This window comes from Ananas comosus, linkage group 5, assembly GCF_001540865.1.
Source record: "Ananas comosus cultivar F153 linkage group 5, ASM154086v1, whole genome shotgun sequence".
Taxonomy (NCBI): domain Eukaryota; kingdom Viridiplantae; phylum Streptophyta; class Magnoliopsida; order Poales; family Bromeliaceae; genus Ananas; species Ananas comosus.
Window position 1 is genome coordinate 14,199,680 of NC_033625.1, and position 24,756 is coordinate 14,224,435.

Sequence of the window (24,756 nt, forward strand, 5' to 3'; positions counted from 1 at the left end):
TTGCTTATATTTTAGGCTAAATTACAGAAAACCCCTCTGTAATAACCTGCTTTTTCACTTTCCCCCCCTGATATTTAAAAACCTATACTTTTTCCCCTTGTAAAACGAAAAATATGCACTTCACTCTCTACCGTTAGAGTTTCGTTAAGGTTCCGTTATAAAATATTTTTTTATGCCGAAAATATCCCTCTGCCCTCTTTCTTGTTCCCTCGCCTCCCTCCGACTCGCCGCCTCGCCGCCTCGCCATTCTCCACTGCCTCGCAATCGCCCACATCCCCTTCGCCCTCCTCTGCCGCCTCGCCTTCGCCTTCGTTGCCCTTGCCTACCTCTCCATCAACATCCACCTCGATTTTCTCCCTACTATCGTTGAAATCGAGAGGCGGCGAGGGTGCAAGAGGAGAAGGAGAGCAGGTGGAGAAGAAAATGGAGAAAAATCGCGGCCGATTGAAGTGGGAATCGCTGCCGATCGAATGAGCGGCTGAGGAAGATAAGGAAGAAGACGAAAATGGCGAGGGGCAAAATAATCATTTTACACACCGTAACCCCTATGTGAACATTTTTCATTTACAAAGAAGCAAAATATAGATTTTTAAATGTCAGGAGAGGAAAGTGAAAAAAGAGATTATTACATAAAAGTTTTTTGTAATTTAGCTTATATATTTTAATTTATCATAATTTCAGACTTAAAATTTAGATTGTTGCAACTAAATTTTATAGCCCAAATAGTGACATATTGCGATTACTAATATTAGTTATTATCAGTTCATCAACCACGGCACTGCTACGTTACTTTTATATCAACAATACATGACCTTTCATTCAAAACTAACAACAAATTAAAATTTTGAAGATTAAAATTATAATTCGAGGACTTTCCAAAAAGTGTAGTTTAACCTAAAACAAAGAGATAAATAAAGTGTAAAGAGAAAATCTAAGGCCACCATTCAATGATAATACAGAGAAAAGATTACATTACACACAAAATTTACTAATCGAGGGGATCATAACTACACACTGATATGCAAAATTGCAGCAGGAATTTTCGAACATAAAACATTCCTGCCGCAGAACCCTATTTACTGTGCTCACATAAACATGAACACAACACTATCTATTGCTCTTCTCCAATTTTTTTGCTGTATTATTTACACGGATGGGCGTCTTCGCGCTTCGAATTTCACTTAGCCGCCGCTCTTATTTACATTCTCTTACTAAACCCAGCGGCACGAAGCCGCATTGAGAACATCGCGAGAGATATTCGGGCAAGTACGTGTCTTTAATGGGTGTCTCGGTGCTTCTGTGGAAGAACAGCGGAATCGCTGCATCGCATCTTCCAGAAGGTTCCGTGCCGCTGATGTCAAATCCAGGAGATACCACTGTACAATGGCGACACGAGAACCATGAAATTAATTCGGATAGTTTTAAAGAAGTTTAAGATTTTATCACTTAACAGTAGCTGATTACTGAAACAGGTTTACGCAAAGAGGCTATTTATGTAAAGAATTCATACCGTAATTCTGAACATTCCACCATTTTTTTTGCGGCATTCTCAACGCGAAACCCTCTCAGAAACCGAGCGATCCGAGCCCTGAAGCAGCATCGAAGCAGAGCTGCAAACAAAATAGCTTCTTCAAGTAGCTCAATCCTGGACTAAATGGCTTCTAGCCTTACTGCTGCTTTTGTGAAAACAGATAAAAGAAATGGCGCTTCTTCCCCGGGTTGGATAGTCGTCGGCACTATAGTATATCCCTTCGGATAGGGCTCCAAAACTAGTTCACACGATATTTCTCTCGAGTTCACATAATCCGTTCCACCGACCGATTCATGCAAATAGATATTATATGCAGCTCGATGGCCCCTCGTTTTAAGTATCCTCATTCCGATGTAAAACATGGACGAATCATGACTCGATTGATAGTTCCTGAAACCGCTTGCCTTTCTGGAGAAACTTACACCCTGTATACAGTTTTAGTAAGAGCCCGATCAGATTCTCGAATAATTGGAGATGAATTATAGGGAAATTTATATGCCAAACCCCTAACTCTTCATACAAATCTCAAACTTCTAAGCTTTTCTTAGAAGCCTTTAATGAGAATCATTTGACGGAAACTAAGAATATTGTGTTAGCGATTTCTGTCGCTTTATAACACTCTGCAATTGACAACATATAAATTGTGGGATTTAGATGTGCATATTATATTCAAGGTGTTAACCCATAATAAAGAGAGAAGTTACAACTGCTATGTTTGGTTTCGGAATAAGCCAGAGAACAAAAAGTTTATCCTCTCTATTCCACCAAACATTGTAAAAAAATGGTCGGAATAGTTATCCCGGGAATAACTGTTCAACCTTTCTAGAGGAATAGGACTATTTTCTCATATTTATACTCAGCTTATTAAAGATAATTAAAGTAATATAAAATAATGGTTATATACTGAAAAAATTATGGTTAGATTCTGCTGGAAGATGGACTTTTTCGAAAGAACAAATTAGGATCCTCATGTAGAGTTTCGAATTTAATTGAATGAGAAATTGGTCTGAAAGAATACCTGGGTTAGGGTTATAAACACGTGAACGGGAAGTGATGCATCGGGGCCCATTACACGAAGCCGGAATTGCGGGTTTTGATGCCATGAATCGTAATCCTGGCAGCCGCCGGCAGTAGAGCCCCGCCACTGGCCGTGGATTGTATAGCGCATCTCAGGCGGGTAGACACGGCATATGTATATAGAGCGGAAGTGGATCTGAAAGTCTTGCCATGACATCCAGAATATCCCGTCCTTCGACTGCCGAATAAAAGAATCAAGTTACAATGATGCCAAGTGCAATATATTTCACAATATCTGAAACAGAAATAGCAGGACTCATTACCTGAGGAACATGCTTCAGCTTATGCTTCATTCGGTCGGTCCACTCGGCCGACGAGTCTGACCAAGGCCCATTCCACTCGACCTCGTTCGCCCATGGATTTCGGATCTGAACAAGCTTGTGGCCATCAACTTCTCTAACCTGAATCACCAATTTATTTAAACGAAGAAGATAAGGCAACATTACCACCTTCCATCAGAACCTTTTGTAACTTTTTTCACAGAATATTCTTTTACATGATTGTACTTAAGATTTTTTTTTTTTTTTCTTTGATGGAAACCATTAAATTCCAATAGAACTTGACGAAGACTAGATACAGAAATGTATAGTTTTAACATTCAAGTACCTATTTCAAGCCGTGCAATAGTTTAGGTAGTGATTTTACATTTTTCACCTTCATAGAATTTAGTCAAGAAAGACCAACAAAAACACAGCTTCTACCTGCAATATCGAGTAAGCATGGCCTTGCACGATGCCGCTTGATGAGATGTGCACATCAGAGCCAGATGGGCTCCCCGCACCGAGCAAAAATCCTTCTTGCTTAAAATGCAACATCTGGGACCATAATCGTCCGCTAGCCAAATCAATTTGAGCTTGAGCGCTCCTCATATCAATCTCTTCTCCGGCCCCACCGGTTAAATCGACGAGGGCGTCTTGTACAAGCCCGCCTTCTAACGCTTCATAAGAGCCATGAAGTTTGGCGTAAGCCTTTTCGAGGATAGATACCCAAAGTTCGTTGCGCTTCTTACTAGTGGCGAATGCAGGTTTCCCGGGGGACTCGCAAGGAATCCAATCGTCAACTACCACAGGGACCCACTCACCCTGCATAAAAAAATATGTAGACTTTGTAAGGAAGCAGTACTTGGATGTGTAATTGAAAAGGAAACTAACCTTAGGGCTAGTATTTTGTACTCTTATTCTTCGAAACAATAACAAACTTCCACGTGAAAATTTAAGAAGTAAACCCATTCAATTGGGAATGTTTCCAGCATTAGTCGCAGTTAATGATAAGGAGAAGCAAAAATATAGCTTAAAACACTGGTCACATTACCAGCTAAAGGCGCAGCATACCCTAAGACATTACAATTTTATCTCTTAACCACTCGACAATCTTTATTGTCTTCTTTTACATTATAAATAAGTGCAAAAAATAAAGAAAATCAGCTAGTAACGACATTATATGAGAAAACAAAAGAATGTGTTTCACATTGTTGCTTCTTTTTATGTCACTCATAAACACTTTCAACTACAATTCAAAACGCAACTTTTATACCTGAATACAGAAGCGTACAGTGTAAATTCCCTCTTCATTAAACTCTGGAGTGATTATAACTTCTGATATACGGGACTCCTCAGTTAGCACGGCAACAGCACTTAAAAACCAGCAGTCACCTAACCTACCCTGCAAACATGGAAAAATATGCAGGTGAGTATAGAGTCGAGAATGACGCCCGCTATCCACCTATTAGGTCCATCGCAAAATGTTTAGGGAAGGGCATTTAATGGAAAAGTGGCTTTTAAATGTATATGTCCGTGCAAAAAACATTCGTTTATCTACATACCTCTATAAAAAAAATTGACTTGTTCATCATCTATACTAACCAATTGGGCAAAAAATGCTATTCTTTAGGAGTCGTTCAATTCGTTTAAAGAGTGGAATTTCACAAGCACAATGATATGGCAAGAAGTTAAATTTTTAACAGAATATATGAAATTCAGATTTGCAGGGATAAACATCTGTAATAATATTGGAGGGAAATATATGCTTTGTATCCTATTAAAACAGAAGGGAAGATGCATAATTGTCTTCACATACAACAACTAGAAAGTGTTGAAGGCAGGAAAAGGGGATATCGATACCTGACAAACATCCGAGGAATTCACAGTACCAGAATATAAGCAGGGTTGAAAGCCAACACCACACTCTTTCACAATATCAATCGGCCTGGTCCACTCGGAAACAACCTAAGGTAGTAAATGATAGATAACTACAAGTCAAACAACAAACTTCATATTTAATGTTATCTATTAATCAAAAATAGGTAGCAAAAGGAAAAGGCTATATCACAAAAAACACCAATTCCTTAACAACTAGCTCATCCGACATTGCTATTTGCTCGTCTCGAATACGTCCTAAAATTTAGGATAATGTTCGATTCAAATGCAAAACTTCACGACAACAAGGTGGCATATAATGTAGGTTCTATATGTAAACACGTATGTTATTTGCAGTAAATAATAATAATAATAATAATAATAATAAAATCTAAAAGAAAAAGAGAGAGAGAGAGAGAGAGATGGTCTTCTTCACTGGAGAATAGAGCTACAAAACGGGCAGTTTAGAGGGCTCTATGTTCAGGTAATGTGATTCTTTTCTATTGAGTATAACAAAATATTATTACAGGTGAAAGTGCAGGGGTGGTTTATTGTAGACAGCTCATGAGAATGTTACATGCCTGCAGTTTTAGAGGCGGGTTCCCTGGATCAACATATAAAGATCGATCATTTGGAGGGAACTCCTGATCGGTGAACTGAGTCTCCCCTTTTGTTAAAAGGGCTTCTCTAACAGCCCTTTCGACAGATAACATCCGTTGATTAACTTCCTCTTGTGATTCAAACCACTGTTTCCTCAATTTTCTAGAAAAGGAATCTATATCGATAGCTATTCCTTCGCGCCCCGACCTCCTTTTTCGCCCACTTGAGTATTGCCCGTCCCAGTCTACATCCTCCCTATCATACAATTCAACTTCTGCTTCTTCACTTCCCCAGTCCTCCACCTGAAAGGCAAAAACAGTGCAGACAAAGAAAATAAAAATAATAAAAAAAAAGAACCACTAGACTTGTCGGAAATAGCCTGAATGTCTCCAAAATCCAGCATATTTGCATATTCATTTCTGCAATTTTAACTTTTATCATACTCTACACAAAATTTTACCATTAAAATTTGATCTTTTCATCTAGATGATTGTTTTACCCTTTCAAACATATCACTCCATGATTTTTGAACTGTCACTCTACTTCCCAACTTTTTTAGTCTTCTCTGCCATGTCACCCAATGTGATTCATAAATCAAAAATATTTTTTTCCTGCTCAAATTTGACTGGAAAAATTTTATAAGAGCAAATTTAAATGGCCATTTAAAAAATGATTTAGATAAAACACAGTCAAAAGTTAAAGGGCCATTTACATTTGCCAATTCAGAGGAACAATGTATGATAAACTTAGAAACACATTTTTAAACCTACAGGTATAAATTTATTATTTAATGTCTACAACTGCACCTAAAACTGAAAATCATCAAATAATAATTTCTCAGAAGCGTTAACGTTCATACCCTCAAAGGTGAATCGATTCCATTCCATCCATCTTCCCCAAGATCAATCAAGCCATAATCTCCCGCACTAGTAGAAGCATGAAATGCAGCAATCTCATCCTCACTCAGGCATCTCCCCCATAAGAAAGCATCCATTATTTGCATTTTGGAATCCGCACCTTCACTATCCGACCGTCCGAAAGCATCTAAATCAGTTGGTGGTCGAGCGCCAACCCAGATATCGGTTCCAGGTTCCCATATGCCACTTCTTTGAAGTGGTAGTGCACCCTGATACCCATCAAACCCTCCATCTACGAAGGAAGTTGCCTCACCTAGATCAGCATCTAAAGTTATAGTAACAGTATGCCACCTGCAAGTATGAACATGTACATTAACTAGAGGACATAGATAGTGAAAACCACAAAAGCATTTCCGACAAATCAACATTTTTCAGTAAACAGTTTGCCACAGAGATAATTATGTATATATCACTGCAAAATCTTATATTGTTGGTACAGCAGCGAGAATATTTTAAATCACACATAGCGCCGTTGAGAGGTGCAGTTTCTTGAAAAAGTAAATACCCTTGTCTTTAAGGGGAGAAAATAAGTTGTATAAACAGGGTTTTATAAAGAGGTGCACTTCTGCATGTCAACAAGAGTATATCAACAAGAGTATATAGTAAGAGATTAGCTTTTTGAAGGGCAAATACGAAATTTAAATTTTGCAGGAATATACATTTACAAGAGGCAATTTTGCATGAATATATATGAGAGTATTATTTTATAATATAAAATATACAATAAAGCAAGAAGTGGGGCCAAATGTCGCAATAACAGTAGTTACCTTCCATCTGCGATGCTCGAAGCGCCTATATTCCACTCCTTAGCAACAGTAGTCAGTCTATCACCTTTTGTAACCAAGCGGAGGCCAACCTGCCCGGCCTCAATACCTTGTTCGGAACCAGCCACAAGGATTTCCCAACAAACCTTCTTTTGAAACTCAGTTCCTAGAAGACAAACAGGACCTGATTCTGGTTGCACCATGACTGCGATCGAAAAGCTGATTTTTTGGGTTCGACAGATAGTAGGATCGATTTCTCCACAATGCCTTCCAGTACTTCTAGGTTCATCATCAAGGACACATACTGCGCCTGGGATGCCGGTCTGTTGAATATTATATGCTAACAAATTAGAAAAATCATCATGTAAAAGAGTACCTAACAACTGAAATTAGAGGGTCAATTACAAATTTAGTAACTACGGTTGGATATCGATTTCAATTTCATCCTCAAAATTTCAATTTGATAACAATTTAATCACCGAAATTTGCTCCGCATAACAATTAAATCTTTTCGTTAATCTACCATCTTAGAAAGGCGTCATGCACTTAAAGAGGTGAAATCAAAACCAAAATCAAATTTCAGGGATTGCACTGTCAAAAGCAAAACTCCAAGACAAAATTGTTGCTAAGCCAAACTTCGGAGTCCAAAATAAGTGAAATCGAAACACTAAGACAAAATTGGATCTCGTTTCAGGAACTTGGTTGGTAATTAACCCTAAACAAGAAAATATTTTGACGAAATATAAACCTGTTCAGCTCGACGAGCCAACTGCGCTGCTCGTATTCGACGAGCAATATTGGAAACCCGTTCCCTCGCGAAAGAATCATCCAATGCAGAATCGCCACCCACAGCACGAACGGCAGCCGCCATTGCTGCAGCATCCCGGTTTCCAACATTCGGCATAGAGGACAATAAAGAAGTCTCTATCTCTTTCCATTTGCGTTCCTCTTTTTCCAAAAGAACTTTCCTTCTTTCTTTTCCTTTCCCTTCCTCTTCCCGCCTTTGCATCAAAATCTCCTCTTCCATCTCTTTTTCCCTTATGTAGCTGCAGAGATTTCACAACAACTGTATAAATAACTAGTGGAATTTCATAAAAACCATCAAGTAAAATAGAGATATTTTTGCTTTTAAATCTGCAGAGAAACTTTTGTATACAAAGATATCTTTTCTCGACAACTGAGGTTTCCTATATTCATTTCAGAAACATACTTCATTACATCTTAGATCCTTGTACTTTCAAAATAATCAATCCCTCCCCTCCCCTCCACCCCCCTTTTCAGAAAAGAAAAGAAAATCTTTCCAACAGAAGGCCAATTTCCCCACATGAATTGAATGACATTCCGGCTTATGGGAATTGTTATAAGAAACTGCTTTTTTAANTATATATATGTATATATATATATATATATATATATATATATATATATATATATATAGAATCCTTGCCCTTAATTCAACATTTAAAGTCATCCAAACATGCTTACAGAACCAATACTGACCTTTCCTGGATCAACTCAAATTGCCTCCGATCTTCTGGCATCCATTTCTTGATTTCCTTTGCACTTAAATCTGACAGGCCTATACTATCAAGGAAAAGCCTAAGGCGGACCTCATCCTGTCAAAAGTAAAAAAAATGATCCAAAATAACAGTTAAAGTTTGAATTTCTTTGGAAGACGAGGCAGAAACAGAAAAAAAAAAGAGAGAGAAATAAACAAGCTCTTACTTGTATCTGTTCAGCCTTGGCAGTCAAACCAAGTAAAAGAAGCAAATAACCACCGAATTTATCCCACATATACACCCACTCAGTGTCGATCGCCTCCTCTAAAGCTAAAATACGTGCATGCGCACACATTTTCCTTCTGTAATCTACATCCGCAGGGGAATCATGCCGAAATGCAAAACAGGTTTTAAGTCTATAAAGAAAAGAACCAGCTGCAATTTCTTCATTTCTCAGACGATCTCTCAATTTTAACACATCGGCTCTCGGAAGCACAAAATTTCCGGCCCTATCCCGTGTAATGGCGGGATCTCCAATCAGAAGAGCAGCTGAGCTAGCAGAACGCTGGGGAGCGGAGTATGTGCCGCTTAAGGCATTCCTGGTCTGAATTTCCCAAACAAAATATCATAAGCATTTTTCATCATAAGTAGAACTACATCTTACATAATTTAACAATTATAGAGAGCGCAGAGGTGTATTAAAGGGGAGGGTAACTGCCAATCTCCTGCCCAAATGGCTAATCTTACATTTCATTCACGCACTTTGTTGTATAGCAAGCATAATACAACAAGAGAAGCCAAGTGAAAATGAAGTTTTAAGAAAATAGAAATAACAATAAAAAGAAAAAGAAACCATTAATAATTTGTAAGGATTTAAGTGCCGTGGCACGGGGTCGTGCCGGAAACTTGCCGGCACAGTACGGCACAGTGCGTGCCGAGCCGTACCGATGCGTGCCGGCCAAAAAAATTATTGTGTGCCGACACATAATAGCATGAAATATTTATTTTCTTTAGCAACAAAATATTCTAACTATTTATTATATCTTTTTATCGCATCTTTTGAACTTTATTAGGAAATTACTTACTAATTTATAGAATAGAGGGTTTTGAGCTGTGTCATCGGCACGGGGTCTGTATCGTGCCGGTATCTTGTTGGCACGGTACGGCACGGTGGATACGACCCGTGCCGACGGGCACTTAAAACCTTGTTTGTAACACAATAACCATACCTTGGTAACCGAGCGAGATATAGCTTGAACAACAGTATCCTTGCTCAGAAAATGTAGAGCATCTTCCATCATCTGACAGTGGCATATTCACAAAATTTCAAGGAATAAGAGGACGTTATTGCAAACCAAATAACAGATTGTAAAAGAAAAGAGTAAAACAATAAGTTCTGATCATATATAACAATATAAGTGTCAGCAGCCAGAAAGATGAACCAACCATAAGCGTGAGACATGGGCGAGAAACAGCGAAACTAAAGGCAACAACAAGAGTAATTGCAGATACAGCAGCTCCAGCAAAAGGAGGATAGATTTTCAGACTAGCAACGACACCCCAACCCTCGGTTGCCAAAGCAATTCCGTAAAGCAAAAGAAATGAGTGACTGTTGAAATAATAATAGTATTATTAGAGCGGCACTCGTACTATTAAACCAAATTGAACATTAAATGATAAGAAAGAGAATAGAGCACAAGTAAAAGAGATTCAGACCAGGCCAAGAAAATATTACTATTTAGTCTAGGACTAACCTAACATTTTTTGCACAGTCAGCATGAGCATCATAAACATATACGGGTAATACCCTTGGAGAATATACAACAATAGGTGGCGAAAGAAGCACCTGAAAAAGAAAAAAGAAAAAAAAAAAAAAAGAGGAAAAAAAAGTCAACTTTATTTCTTGCGGCAAAGAACTGTCAAGAACCATGGATCCAAAACTAAATAAAAATAAAACACATTTAAGAGAAACAAATATAAAACCATACAGTCAATGATCTTCCTGCGAGAAGAAACAGAAAAGAGAAGTATCCCACAGATGCACCGACAAATGGTTTTCCTGCAGACAATTATTAACTTAGGCATTACTATGAGAATTCAGGAAATTATATCCTGTTAAATGAATCAGTTGATAGCAAAAATTGTCTAGAAAAGATCTAACCACCTTCAAACAAACCCAACAGAAATGCCGCCAAGGCAAGAAGAAAAGCAAGAAAGCAAACAAGCAACATTTGTGTTCTTGTCAAATAGAAACTGTTAGAAGCCCAATACTGAATAACACCGACAACAAATACAAGAAGAAGAACAATCAAGAGGAGTGCAACACCAACCTGCGAAATAGGAAAACGCACTAATGTAAGAAACTAAAAGGAAACTTCAATACATAGAGGGTCATTGGCTACAAGAGTCCTCAAACTTTCAGCAGTTTACTTTAGTCCTCAAACCTTTCAAATGGTGCAATCGAGTCCTTCACAATCTTACACTTTTCATAGAGTTCCTCAAACAGGATAAAAAAAAATGTACACCTAATCGCTGTATGAAAAATTATACGGATGGAGGAATTTAACCGAGGTGGTATTATTGCAACACAACTTAAAGGCTAGCAGTCAAATTGTAAAAATTCAAAAGATTAGGGACCTCACTGAAACTACAAATGAAAAGATGAGGACCCAGTGCAATCTCCTTAGAACACAACTAATTCAAGTACATGAGTTTTAAGGGTTACTTACGGTCCAAGGCCGAATAGTAACTATAATCGCTGATATTCCACCAAGCAACAACAGAATTCCAATGCCAACAAAGACATATACTCCACAAGAAAGTTTCCAATCATCATCTTTCCTGCAAAAATTTCCATGATCATAATTGAAGAGAGTCAAATCATGCAGTGGCCAGTGAAAGAAAATGTAGATTTACAAAAGAGAAGTTCATAAGCCAACCATTTGTATAATCCAGTAAACAGCGACAAAACTGCAGGAATACAAATAAGAGGAAGCAGTGCTGCAAGGAAATCAGCCTTCAATGGAACTTTGTCCGCTCGAGAATTTACCACACCCCAGTATGATGCTCCACAGGAAGAAACAAGAACGACTACATTGGAAAGACGATATATCACATGTCAGTAATTATGATATAGTGGTCTTAAGGGCGCATATGAAAATTCAGATAAATATGCATATAAGTGTATATATGTAAAATAGATCATTTTAAAGGGTAAACATGGAAATATCTCATGATATAGGGTCTAAATTGTTTCAGTTGATTTACTTGTGAACTAGTAGCATATTCCTGAAAGGCTTACAGGAAGCAGAACTTACGAGCAAAGACGCCAACACATATAGCTGATGAAAGCGAAAATCGGTATGTGGCAAACCAAGCCATAATGGGAAGGCCAGCAGTGAATAGCAAAGCAATTGCTGACGTCAGTGCCCACCCGAGATACATAGATGTTGCATAAGGAGAGTAGAAGCTCTTTTTGTCACCATCCCATCCTCGGTATCCTAAGTCATCTAAAGGCTTGGCTGATACTATTGCACCGAGAGCTATGACCGATCCAGCGAATAGTGAAATACTGAGTGCAAGGAGAATACGCTGAGAAGACAAAAAAAATTGAAAAATATTAAAGAAAAATGTGTCAGTATCTCAACATAAAACTTTCAATGATCTTATAGATAGTCAAGTAATGCAATCTTCAGAAACATAATGATGAAAAGATCACAATCAGTTAAATCCTTGCAGGGGAATGCTTGCAATGTCAAGCAAAAAGAGATTCCTTCCATTAAATGAGTCCGCATGATGAAGTAATGAATTCACAAAAGCACCAAGCAAGTTACTTTGTTAAATTGATCAAGAACTGAGCATGCTTTCCCTTTTTACATGATCAAGCAAGTCAGTGGATACAACAACAGTTACAATATCAAATAGTGTTTAAAGATTGGCATGTATGGAAAAGAAGAGAGAGTCCAACCTCCTTCCTGGTAGGAACGTCCCGAACACTTTCACGACTTTCAAGCTCTCCTGCTGAAATCCAGAAACGGTAGCCATTACGTATCCATATTGGTATACCAAATGCAAGGCAAGCCACCATAACTGGGACAGTCAATGCCAAGCCCAGAATAACCGAGGATTTGCTGCACCATCACATGGAAATATGACAGATGAATCAAAAGTACAAAAGAAATACTGTAAAGTAATATGCACAATGCTTTGTTGCATAGAGAATCTCATCAAGTGTTGCTGATGTGTCAGCACTGTACACGTGACAGCAGGTGACAATTTTAGCTTTCTAGAATTGACGACTGTCAGAGGGCATGTCCGAAATTCAAGAAGCCAGACCATTCACTATTTGCCACATATACAATGTGAACTCAACAACACTTTATAGAACTGGTTTTATTTATAAAGGAAGATTCTGGTTTTAAAACAACAGCAGATGACAGTATAAATTTAAAGAGTAACTAAATCATGTAGTCTGTTATTTTTCAGAAACATGAATATTGCATTTATCATCTTACTACTTAACAATACATCCACTCCAAGTTTTCACCTTAAAACAGGTGGAATCACAACTAGATTAACCACGAACGAATTAATCATGAAATGAGATTATGCTCCACAAAAAAATTGAAGTGTCTTTTTGATTTGACAACCTACATGTTCATGAGTTCGTATTCACTTCAGATGAGAAAAAATTATGGCAGTTACTGTTCATGATATTAAAGAAGCAGCATTCATACCTCAAGAAAGACAGAAGCAAACCAACACATGTAGTCAAAATCCACGCGATGAAACCATACTGGAAATATAAAAGCCAAAACAGAAATGGTAATGAGATATGGTATTGTAACTGAAATTTTAACATGAATTGGAACTACAATCAAAGAAAATAACAAATCAAACATAAGAACACATTATTGAGCAGGAAAATGAAATCACTCCTTTCGAATACAAAATTGCCTTATATATAGGTGTTTGCACAGCATTTACTGATAGCTCAAACTAAAGAACAAAAAGCAACGCATTTAACTACTCAGGTGTCACAGTCTACCAAGACTTCTGTTTGTTTACCAAATAAAAAAGTATTTTCCGTCCAATGGTCATTAGGTTCATCAATGTGCATCAACAGATTAATTGTACAATAGGCAGCTTTTCCATTAGTAGCGACTAACAAAGACCAAAAACTTGCCTACAGAGATGAGAACAGTAAACTCTGTACCCAAAAATTGTTCTAGCCTCTTCTCTTCAAAAATGAAATATTAAACAATAAAACTCAACAGGAAAAAAAAAAATGACATCAATGTTCCATTTTAAAAGGAAATTACTTTCCAATAGATTACCTTCCGGGGTCTGGATGTCATGGCCATTTCTTCTGCTCGGAGGGATTGAAGGAACGCCATAACAGAACAAACAACAGGAGAAAGAAGAAGTACCGAAAAACCAAATTCAAACTGCAAGGTGAAGTAAACGATTAATGCATAAGAACAAACGTGATCTTGAAATCACAACTCCAAAATATTTTTGTAATTAACTGCCTGTTTGGCCCCACAAAAAAGGGACCACCTCTGCTCCTGCCTTTTGCTGAAGGCACTTCTAAAAGAGCATTGGCAAACAGAGAAGTCTGGAGCTTCTGGTGTGGCAAGAAGCTAAAATGAGAATGATCACTAAAAAAAGAAGCTCCAGTTTGAAGCAGACGATTCAGCTGTAGAAAGTTTTTAAGGACTTTGTGCTTTAATGCTTCTTTGAATATCAGTACTAAAACAGCATATTTCGAAGCCTATTATCGAACAGCAGTATTTTGAAAAGGTAAGACAGTTGCAACATAGTTTTTACCTGCTCATGTGTTGCATTTATCAACTTAACTGGCTTGGGACGAAAGATGGCCATTATTACTGTCTCTACGATAAAAACTAAGCTGAAAAGAATCCATGCACGTTCCGGCGTACCAGCTATAAGGTGCAATATACGCCTAGAAAGATTAAGCCATCTATCCAACCCGCGCCGCCTCAATTCTTCCGATAGGGATAAAATGTTCGGGATAGTGGTATCGACCCTACCAGAATCAGTGGCAGCAACATCCGCAGCCTCTGCATGATCTCTATCTGCATCTAAACTGCTTCTCTGCAACAAAGCTAGAATCCTCGGATCCAACCCCTTCTCCTTCAACATGAAAGCAAAATTTGGGTCTAGTCCTTTATCTTCGAGTAGATTGATTAATTCACGATCTCCATGAAGTTTCCTTTTCAGCATAGATGTGATTCTTGGATCATTCAGCCTATCCTCGAAAATGGCGGCTAGATTCAAGTCCAAAAGCTGCTGATTTGAATTTGCGATTGACCCACTGGACTCGCAACCTTGGCTCTCTAATCCACTACTAGAGCAAACAACTAGCGAACTGTTCACCATTTCAGACTCTTGAATAATCGATCGGCACGAATTACTACGATGGGCCAAACTTGCTCGCCCACTATCTACATTACCCTCTTGGCAACTATTGGATCGAGCAAAAAGCATCCAGTTATTTCCATCACTGATAGATTGGGAGTTGTTTCTACACATAGACTCATTGGGGTTACCATTTTGAACTGCTTCGACGCTGCCACTACTTCGTTTAACACTAGATCCACAGCCATCAGATGAGCTTGAAGAGCTATTTTGCCCTTTCCGCCTGAATCCTTCACGAAGTCTTATAACGGTGCTTCTTAAAGCATCTCTCCTTGCAACAGAGGGGTTCAAAATAGAAAGCCGACGGGAAACAGCAGCAGCTAATAGCACAGATGATACGAATGCATAGCTAATGCAATGTCCAAGGTACCTGAAACATTGATAATTTCATAGTAAATGTTAGAAAATGAAAAGATATTCACATATTTGCCCGGAAGAATTTTCTACTTACACTTATATCCCTCGAAAATCTGAAAGTTAACAAATATACTTCGAAAGCCTGATTTCTTAAATATATACTCTACCTAAAAAAATGGCCCTCTTTCAAAACATTTTCTACTACAAAACCACATTGTTCACATGAATTGGACCACTCCCAAAATAAACACAACCAGAAAATGCATTATTGAAAGGTGTATAATAATCCAGATTTTCTAGGGGTATATGTATGCAAATACATGATTTTGAAGTGGTCTATATATAAAGCTCCAAGATAAACACAACCAGAAAAAAAAAGAAAAAAAAAATCTTGAATATGCTTAATGAAATAAATAAGAGAATGAATAAAGACCAATAGTGCACTCCAAAGCAGATAAGGAAGAGCCTGGATGTTCCAGCCACAAACAGTGCCAACACGCGACTTTTAAGTAACTCAAATCCAAACATGCACGAGCCAATATTCCAGTCTGTGAGAAGTAAAAGAAGACATATTGGAAAAGGAAAGAAGAATAGATAGTGAAATTAAATAAGTTATGGAAAGAATTCTCGAACATTACCAAGAATGACAACTGCAATTGAAGTAATCGCCCCCAACCAATGTGCTTCTTTTGCCGTCAACCCATACAAGATGGAGTACATAACAAGAAAAAGCAGTGATCCAAGGTAGAGAAGTCCTAGATGTAAAGCCCTGCGTTGGACATACACAGTCAAAGGTCAAAAAAGAGAAAGCAATAATGATAAAAAGAAATTTGCTGCTTCGGAGAGATTACAGCAAAAAACTTTAATAATTAACTAACTCAAAGATTGAAGGTAAAATATAGAGAGGTAAAATATAGAGAGCTTATCTAAACTACAACATATTTTGAATAGATGTCTAAACTTTAAGAGCTTTGGCTTTACGACTTAATCTTCTGGTGTTTTTAAAACTCAGTATTTGAACTTAACATGTCTTGATTTTACTCCACACTTTTACACAGTATATTTAACACTTTTAACAAAGTAACATCTCACAGGGTATGCTGTTACATTGATGGACTATTCTATGGAAAATGCTGCAAATACTGAAAGGTTTGATAATACAATCAAAATTTTAAAGGTAAGATACCAATTTCAAAAGGAGGCACTATAGTTCAGGTCAGATCTTTTACAAAGATTAAAGCAGTTGAGAGGATTGGCAAGAAGAGATTTAAGAATAAATTTAAAGACCAACAGCAGATGACTAACTTGAAATGTTTCATAAATCAAAAGTAAAATAAACTATTAAAACAGAACAAGAAGAATGTGTAGCACTTGCCTCTTGGATTTTCTAATATATAAATCATTTGGATCCGGTGGATCGGGTAAACACGAGACAGGACCCACTTCAACACAATCAGAGTATGCAAATTTGTATGACCTCCGCACATATTCATCAACATCAAACCCGTTTCCTGTTTATAATAAACCCAGCAATATAACAAAAACTAGTTCCAATACACCAAAACAATAGTGTCAACTGTATAATAAGGTTATATTCACTACCAAACGGAAAAAGAATCGAAGTTACCATTGAAGACAATTTTGCATATGAATAGCATGTTAATGGCCAATGCTATGGCAGATACGCCAAAGAAAAATCCTGATGCTGAATAACGCTCGGCGGCACTTGCGCCAGCTGTCACATAAACAGCACAGAGTTCATATGCACAAAGTAGAGCTACTGCAAAGAGAAGAAGGTAAGCAACAGCCCCTGCAGTAAAGAACCAATGGGTTAATGAAGCAGAAAAACAACAGAAATTGAATAAACAAGCTCAATGTAACAGCATAAATTACATGTTATTATAAAAGCACTTAGGAAAATTGACAATAACAATACTCCTCTTTCCTTCTTAAAAGCAGTATGCTCAAAATGCCCATAATAGTGAATAAATATCCCCAAGCTGCAACATAGAATAATTAAACAATTTCTATATACTAATTCTTCCTATTATTTATAGGAATACTCATGGTTTTTTTATCCACATTCATACACCAATGAAGAGCAACAAATGCAGAAACAAAGGAATGAAACATGTGAGGAAATTGTTGTCTTAGGCTCTAGGTGCATATTGCAAAGAACAAAATAAAAGCATATAAATTAGGTTAAAAAACAGAAGATGGGTAACAAAGGATGGAAAACACAGGAATAAGTTCCAGAATGCATAGCAATTGTCAAAGTTGATTAAAGATCCTCAGAGTGTATAAGTACCAACAAGTATTGCCAAAGTCACTGCCTCCGACTTTTAATACTTAATAGTTGGACCACCAAGACGATGCTGCCTCATCCACTATTACAGTAAGATTAATTTTAACCACGTTTACTATGACATTTCTCAATTATTTAAATTGAATTAAGAATGTACTCTTACTTAGGTCAAGCATCATCGACAATCCACTTAGAATTCAATGATACTTTGGCATGTCTCCAATAGCTCTTCGTTTTATTTTCTCTTTTCAATTTTCTTTCTATTTTAACCCCTCGTATTTTACCTTCTTACACAATTATTATGACCAATGGAAACACATGCCCCATGATTTCTTAGTTCAATGCTCTTGATTGAGCATCCTAGCAGGATGTGTTAAACAAGTTTAATTTGGTGGCACTTCCGTATCTTTTTAACACTCCGAAAATTTTTCTACATAATTTAAAACATAACCAGCTTCACTTGTTAAGTGCCCGCTTAAATGCCTAGCCAGCACATTTTTTAAAGTCTCTACTCCTCACCATGTACACCTCGTCTATCTTAATATCAATGCAACTAAAATTAAATTAAAAGGGGGAGAAAAGCTCACGTCCAACAATTTGGTGCCACCATATATATCCTTTCCTCCACTTAGGCAAGGTACCTTGTTAACTAGCCACAATTATTTCTACTGGCGACTATTTTCTGTCATATTTGATCTTCCCTTCCCACTATCATCAACTCAAAGACAATGAACTTCTCAATAGTAGCACCATTATCCATCTCAACAGCCCAAAATCTAAGATGCTTAATCTCCTCATCTATTTGCTTCTTGTTAGTCCTATATTTCAATCATTATATCCTGTACTACTTCTGTACTAGTTATCAACCTACCATACAACCACTTTTAAATTTTTAATATATAAGAAGCATAGGCATATAATAGCTTTAACTCTCAGAAGATCTTATTTATCATCCAGAGAAGAAATCATCCAGCAGCTCTCACATTAAACTAAACTTTAGATGCTTTAGTAGCTTCACCAAGATTCTCTTACAGAAAGAAGGTTTTTATATTTAATAACATAAAGAAAAGGCAAACAATTAGCATAAAGATTGAAAACAGGTTCATCCCCAAAACAAAAAGGAAAAAAGAAAAAAAAAATTAGCTAAGTATCACAAAGACCAAAATGTTATAGCATTCACGTTGGAGTACAGGATGGAACTAGAAATTAATGTTGTTTTACTCCATAGAAGGTTAAAGCCATTGTAGCAGACAAACTACTTAACATTTGAACATTGAAAAGATGAAACATAGGATAAAAGGAAAAAAAGAACTTCTGTGATCACAGATTGAAACTGCTAATAGCAAAAATAAAATTTCTATTAATCTGGAGGAGGCAAACAGGAGAGAGAGAGAGAGAGAGAGTTGTACGGCAACATATGCGACTTAGAAAGTTCAAACCATTTGAAAGAAAAAAAATCAAACTCCACACATAACTTTTATTCTTAATATTGAAGGAAAAAAAAAACATGACTCCACTAATAGTAATCACAATAAAAGATTGAACATACTTGAGCTTTGCCATTGTGTCCTCCACCAAAGCATTATCGAATAGAAAGCTAGCAACAGAGCAGTGCCAGCCATTATCACAGCCAAACCAATAATATTTCGGTCCAAAAGTGCAATGAGAAAACTTCCCCATGCTATTAGAACAACAATTGGAGAAAGGACGACAACCCATGCAAACAGACACAGCAAACTGCATATTGCACTTAAGTGAAACCCTTGTATAATCTCTGGCCATTTCCTTGCATATATCCAACTGAATCATGAAAAGGGTAAAGTTAGCGCATAAAGAAATACAATTATACTACTACAAACACAAAAAGTTGACAAACAATAAATCAAACCAGGAAGCAAATGAAGTTCCTACAGAAGATTTCTCAATACAAAAGCATAATTCTTGCCTGCTAGGAGTTTGAAGAAAAGCAAGTTTAATTAACTAAGAAAATAGTTGCACATTTTTATCCGAGTATTAAGGAAGATGAAAGTATGCAATTGCCACAGCATGAAGACTGCAATTAATACAAATACTCCACAGTTATTAGAAGGAGAAAGAAGGCAGAAAGCAGTAAGCTGAGAAGGCCAGTGCCTAAGCATTTAGGAGACAATTATCAAACTATCAATAAAAACACTAGATTGTTCTCCAATTAGAAGTTAGATATCCTGAGAATACTAAAAACTTCATATTTAGCATTACAAACTTCATAATTAGCATTACATCCTCCTAAAGTGGTCTAGTCAGCATTAGAGCTCCCCTATAGTGTAGTCAAAAGTAAAGAATAAAACCAAAATGGAGAAGTTGAATCAATATATCAAAATAAGGTTATGAGCTATTTTAGATATCTATAAACTGCACGATTATAGAATCTCAGCAGCACCAAGCAGGCTCTAGGATGATCAGTTAAGCAACACAATAACAAGACAGTTAATTTTATTGACAGAGTATGACCAATAGAAAGCATATTATTACTCTAACAAATGACAAAAAATTAAAGTTGATAGCCAATATTCAAGTTACCTATATATCCTCCACGGCCGCCAATTCACAGCCCATAGAACCCAGAAACTGAGAGGACCGAGGACAGAGAACAGAGCACCGCACACACTGCACGCGAGAACGACCTCATGGTGCTCGTCCACTTCCATTGCCCCCCGTCTCCGCCAAATCCAACCCTCAATCCATCAGGGAAACTCACCAAACCTACAACAAAACACAAATCTCCCCCAAGTATAGTAAAAAAAAAAAAATCCAATTTTTACCCTAAAAACAGTAGCCAAATTAATCCTTTCGAGCTCAAATCAGACATTTCCAAAAGGTCCACACAATCTGAGGCTCATTCTAAAAGAATTAACCGAGAAACAGCAAAAATCCCATTTTTTACCCTAGAAACAGTGCCAAAACTATCCCTTTCAAGCACAAATCACTAACTCCCGAACAATCCTCAGACACGGCTCGTTATCAAAGAACTACCAAAAGTTAACAAAACAAAATCCAATTTTTACTCTAAAAACAGAAGCAAACTTAATCCTTCCAAGCTCAAATCACAAATTCCCAAACAATCCACACAATCAACGGTTCATTCCCAAACATTTACACTAACAAGCCCTAAAGCACTACAAAAGGCGCGACTTGAGGCCCACCCCCCCCCCATGGGGTAAGATCTACGAGACGGAGCTCAGACACCTCGATCTGAGCGGCGAAACCCTAGGACGGGCTTAGAGAGAGGTAGGGTAGGTGGGAGGGGATTGAAACGTACCTCGAGCTCTTCAACATAGAAAGGGGAGGGAGGTGGTCTCTTCTCCGAACTTTTGCAAACCCTAGATATGGGGGAGAGAGAGAGAGAGAGAGAGAGAGAGAGAGAGGGAGGGAGAGGAGTCGAGTGTGGAGTAGAGAGAGAGAGAGAGAGAGAGAGAGAGGGTGAGTGACATTTGTCAAAGTATATGTGCGGAGTAATAAAATAAAATATAAAATATAAAATAAATAAATAATAATAACAATAATAATTAAAAACGTGGAGAGAGAGAGGATGAGTGGGGAAGAGTGTGGAGAGGAAGATATTAGACNGAAATTAGAGGGGCTAGTTGGAAAAGTGCGTTTGAAAAAAGAGTTTTTTTTTTTTTGGCTAAAAAAGAAATTTTAAATCATTTTATGTTTACAAAAATGCTTTTATGAAAAAAAAAATCAAATTTTCATAAAAAGGTTTTTTTGGCCAATTTGCATAAAAATTCCACAAATTTTGAGCTTTTGCAAAACTGAGCCACATTTTTCAATTTTGTAGATTTGGGTCGAATTTTTCGTCATCGGACAAAAATGCCTTTATTCCCTTTCTTTCTCTCTCTTCTTTTTTGTTCTCTTTCGCGTACGCCTCTCCGCCTCAACCCTTCCCCACCCGCTCCACCTCAACCCTCCGCGTACGCCTCTCCGCCTCCCCTGCCCCTTCCCACCCGCTTCGTCTGAACCTCTCCGCATATGCCTCGCCGCCTCGGCCTCGTAGACCTCTACCCACCTCCGCCCTTATCCCTCCCCACCCGCTCCGCCTCAACCCCTCTGCATACGCCTCTCTGCCTCGACCTCGTAGGCTTGGTGGGGTCCTAGACGATCTCGCCCTGGAGCCCGACGATGTCGCGGACCATCTTGGCGAGGTCGCGGATGGAGATCTCGGCGCCACTGCCGACGTTGACGTGGTCAAGGTTGGAGTAGCGGTCCATGAGGAAGATGAGGCGTCAGCGAGGTCGTCGACGTGGAGGAACTCGCGGAGCGGGGCGCCGGAGCCCCAGACGACGATTTTCTCCGCTATGGCACCGGAGCCCTAGCAGGGCACCTATCTTAATTAGTTAGCACCTATGTAATGGTGTAAAAAAGAAAAAGGAAGAGGAAGAGGAGGATATGGATAAATGATGCAATTTTGGGCGAAATGGTGTAAATTGGACAAAATTTGCACATTTCTCCTCCTCCTCCTCTTCTTTTTCTTCCCCTCCGCTCCGCGTGCAGGCGGCGCACCTGGGCCTGCTCGATTACGACCAGTCCGGCACGCTCGGCGTTTGGATGGCCCTCACGGTGGTCGCCGAGAACGACAACCGTGTGGCCGCTGTGGGCTTCTCAGATGTCGGCTTCATACTCAACTTCTACCGGATCGACATCTGTGCGCCGCTCCGTTAACAGTCTAGCGCAACTGCTCGTGGCCGCTGCAATTTGGCCGCTGCAGTATGACGTGCAGGCACCGCCAGTCTCGCTCGACGCCGACGCTATGCAAGCCATGGACGCCATGAAGAAGGAAGAGGAGGAAGAGAAAGAAAAACAGTGTAATTTTTTTTTAAACAGTGTAATATTTGTCAAAAGAGTGCAACTTTTGTTTCAAGGAGTGTAATTTTTATTTCAAAGAGTGTAACATTCACCTTAAACAGTGCAATTTTTTTTTAAAACGGTGCAATTTAATTTTAACAGTGCAACCTTTATCTTCCTCTTTCTTTTTCTTTGATTTGTCGCCTTTTTCGATAATAGTAACGATATATAATAGTCTTTCAAAGAGACAATTTTTTTTTTTTATTTTAATTTTTACTCTTATTTTTTTTATATCCTCTACATCTTTATTCGCTTTTTCCTCGGTGCCGGCGAAGACGGAGGCGGTGGGGGTGTTGTCATGGAAGAAGGAGAGGCGGTGGAAGGAGAAGGTGGGCGTTGCAGAGGAGGAGGTGGCGGAACTCTAGATGGGGTCGGATTTGGGGGTGTCGTCGTGGGAGAGAGAGAGGCGGCGGAAGGAGGAGGTGGGTTCGTCGGAGGAGGAGGAGACGATGGGGAGGGCGGGCGCTGCGGAGGAGGAGGTGGCGGAACTCGAGAAGAAAATAGCGAAGAAGAAAAAAGAAGAGAGAGAAAAAAAATGAATAAGGGTATTTTCGTCCGATGGCGAAAAATCTGGCCTGAATTTGTAAAAATAAAAAAGGTGGCCCGGTTTTGCAAAATCTTAAAATTTGTGGATTTTTTATGCAAATTGGCCTTTTTTTCAAATTTTTTATTTGAAAAATAAAAAAATTCTTAAAAAAGGGTGTCTATATATACCATGGAAAAACCTTTTTTTTTTAAGAATAATTTTTTCCTCTTTTGAAACTTATTTTCCAAAAATTGAGAAATATTTTCTAAAAAATATATATAAAACAAATCCCTTTTTAATTTTTCTGCCCAAAATAAACAAAGTTTCAAATTTTAAGAAAAACTAGTATTCTCATTTTTAAATTTTTTCATCCATAAAATAAAAATATTATTTTTATAAAATCTGAAAAAATAAAATATTAGTATTTTTCGAAACCAAACTAACAAAAATTTTGATTTTTTTTTTTCGAAAATACTGTTTTCCACGTCTTTTTGATAAACCGACCCCAATAAATGAAGTAAAACAATCCAAATTTTTCCCTCTTTGCATATAGCAATATAAATTTTCAAATTTTTATATTTTTATCCAAACTTTCAAAATTTTGTAATGAGCTGTATGAATTTGTATTCTGTCAATTTAAACTGATTAATACAAGCTAATTGACCAAGAAATAATAAAAAAAATCCATGCCAGCGATATAGATAGGTTATTTTAACAGCAAAATTATGTTTGTAGGTAAAATTAGGATTTTCGGGCGACTAAGCTTATAGGATTTTTTTTAATTCTAAGAATTGAAGTCTGGTATTTTTAGCCTAAGCGGTGAATGACTCATCAATTTTTAGTGCAGTGGAAAAAAATGTGAATCATTCACCGCTTTTTGAAAAGATAAAATCATTTACCATTTTTATCAAACTTACATATTTTTTATATCCGAACTTCAGGTTGCGTTTGGTAGCGAGAATATCTCGGAACAAGACGGTATATCTCCAAATTTGTTACCGAACGATGGAAGAACTGCGGAGAATGGGTTGTTCTGATCAAAGCAAGTTGTTCTGAGTTGTTCTAAAACAACCCGTTAAAAATTGTTCCTAAGAGAACAACTTTGTTCTTCTCTTTATTTTATTAGATAAATGGATATATAAATAAACATATTAATATAAATATTATTTTTATGATAATATATTTATACTTAAATTTTATTATATAATATAAATTAATTAAAATTTATATATTATTTATTTTATTAAGTTTTATCATTTATATTTTAATATTTAATTATTTTATTTTATATTAAGTATTATNATTAATAAAGATATCATTAAATATTATATCATAAAGTACATTATTAAATTAAATTTTATTATATAAATTAAATAATATATATTATTAAATAAAAAATATTATTAAATAAGTATTATATACATTCCTTATTTCATATTATGATTGTTATAGTATAAATAATTTTATATAAAATATACTAATATGAATAAATTAGTTTATTTTTAAAAATATATTTAGACATTGTTTCTAGACTTTTTATCCAAAAGCTACTATGGTTATACTTTAAAATATACCCAAATTATCCAAACACAAATTTACAATTATTTTATTTTGTACCGGAATATCTCATATTCTCGAGAACAACAAAAAATTGTTCTTCAAATTTTAGTTCTCCAACTAAACGCAGTCTCAAAGTAAGTACAGAATTAAATCCTAAAAC

General features: G+C 37.2%; 1 protein-coding gene across 1 annotated transcript; it reads right to left on the reverse strand.

Moving 5' to 3' along the window:
- LOC109710866 (calpain-type cysteine protease ADL1) lies at positions 837-21,065 on the reverse strand. Its single transcript, XM_020233656.1, has 32 exons — positions 20,925-21,065; positions 20,186-20,368; positions 19,176-19,426; positions 16,949-17,131; positions 16,697-16,832; positions 15,960-16,090; positions 15,755-15,869; positions 14,353-15,334; positions 13,860-13,970; positions 13,260-13,318; positions 12,491-12,653; positions 11,841-12,114; positions 11,463-11,613; positions 11,253-11,364; positions 10,688-10,853; positions 10,512-10,582; positions 10,278-10,369; positions 9,970-10,132; positions 9,753-9,824; positions 8,750-9,127; positions 8,525-8,640; positions 7,773-8,070; positions 7,028-7,347; positions 6,203-6,551; positions 5,325-5,645; positions 4,729-4,833; positions 4,142-4,270; positions 3,310-3,690; positions 2,872-3,009; positions 2,550-2,786; positions 1,511-1,956; positions 837-1,376 (listed from the first exon to the last, which is right to left on the reverse strand). Exons 2-31 carry the CDS (start codon positions 20,311-20,313, stop codon positions 1,651-1,653), a joined length of 6,438 nt encoding a protein of 2,145 aa, XP_020089245.1. The 5' UTR covers positions 20,314-20,368; positions 20,925-21,065; the 3' UTR covers positions 837-1,376; positions 1,511-1,650.

Excerpts from the sequence above, each read along its gene's own strand:
- LOC109710866 (XM_020233656.1), bottom strand. The coding sequence starts at position 20,313 with ATGGAAGTGGACGAGCACCATGAGGTCGTTCTCGCGTGCAGTGTGTGC. Across the intron at positions 9,825-9,969 it reads GCCCATGTCTCACGCTTATG|ATGATGGAAGATGCTCTACA; the intron begins GTTGGTTCATCT and ends TGCCACTGTCAG. Across the intron at positions 3,691-4,141 it reads CTGTACGCTTCTGTATTCAG|GGTGAGTGGGTCCCTGTGGT; the intron begins GTATAAAAGTTG and ends TTTTTTATGCAG.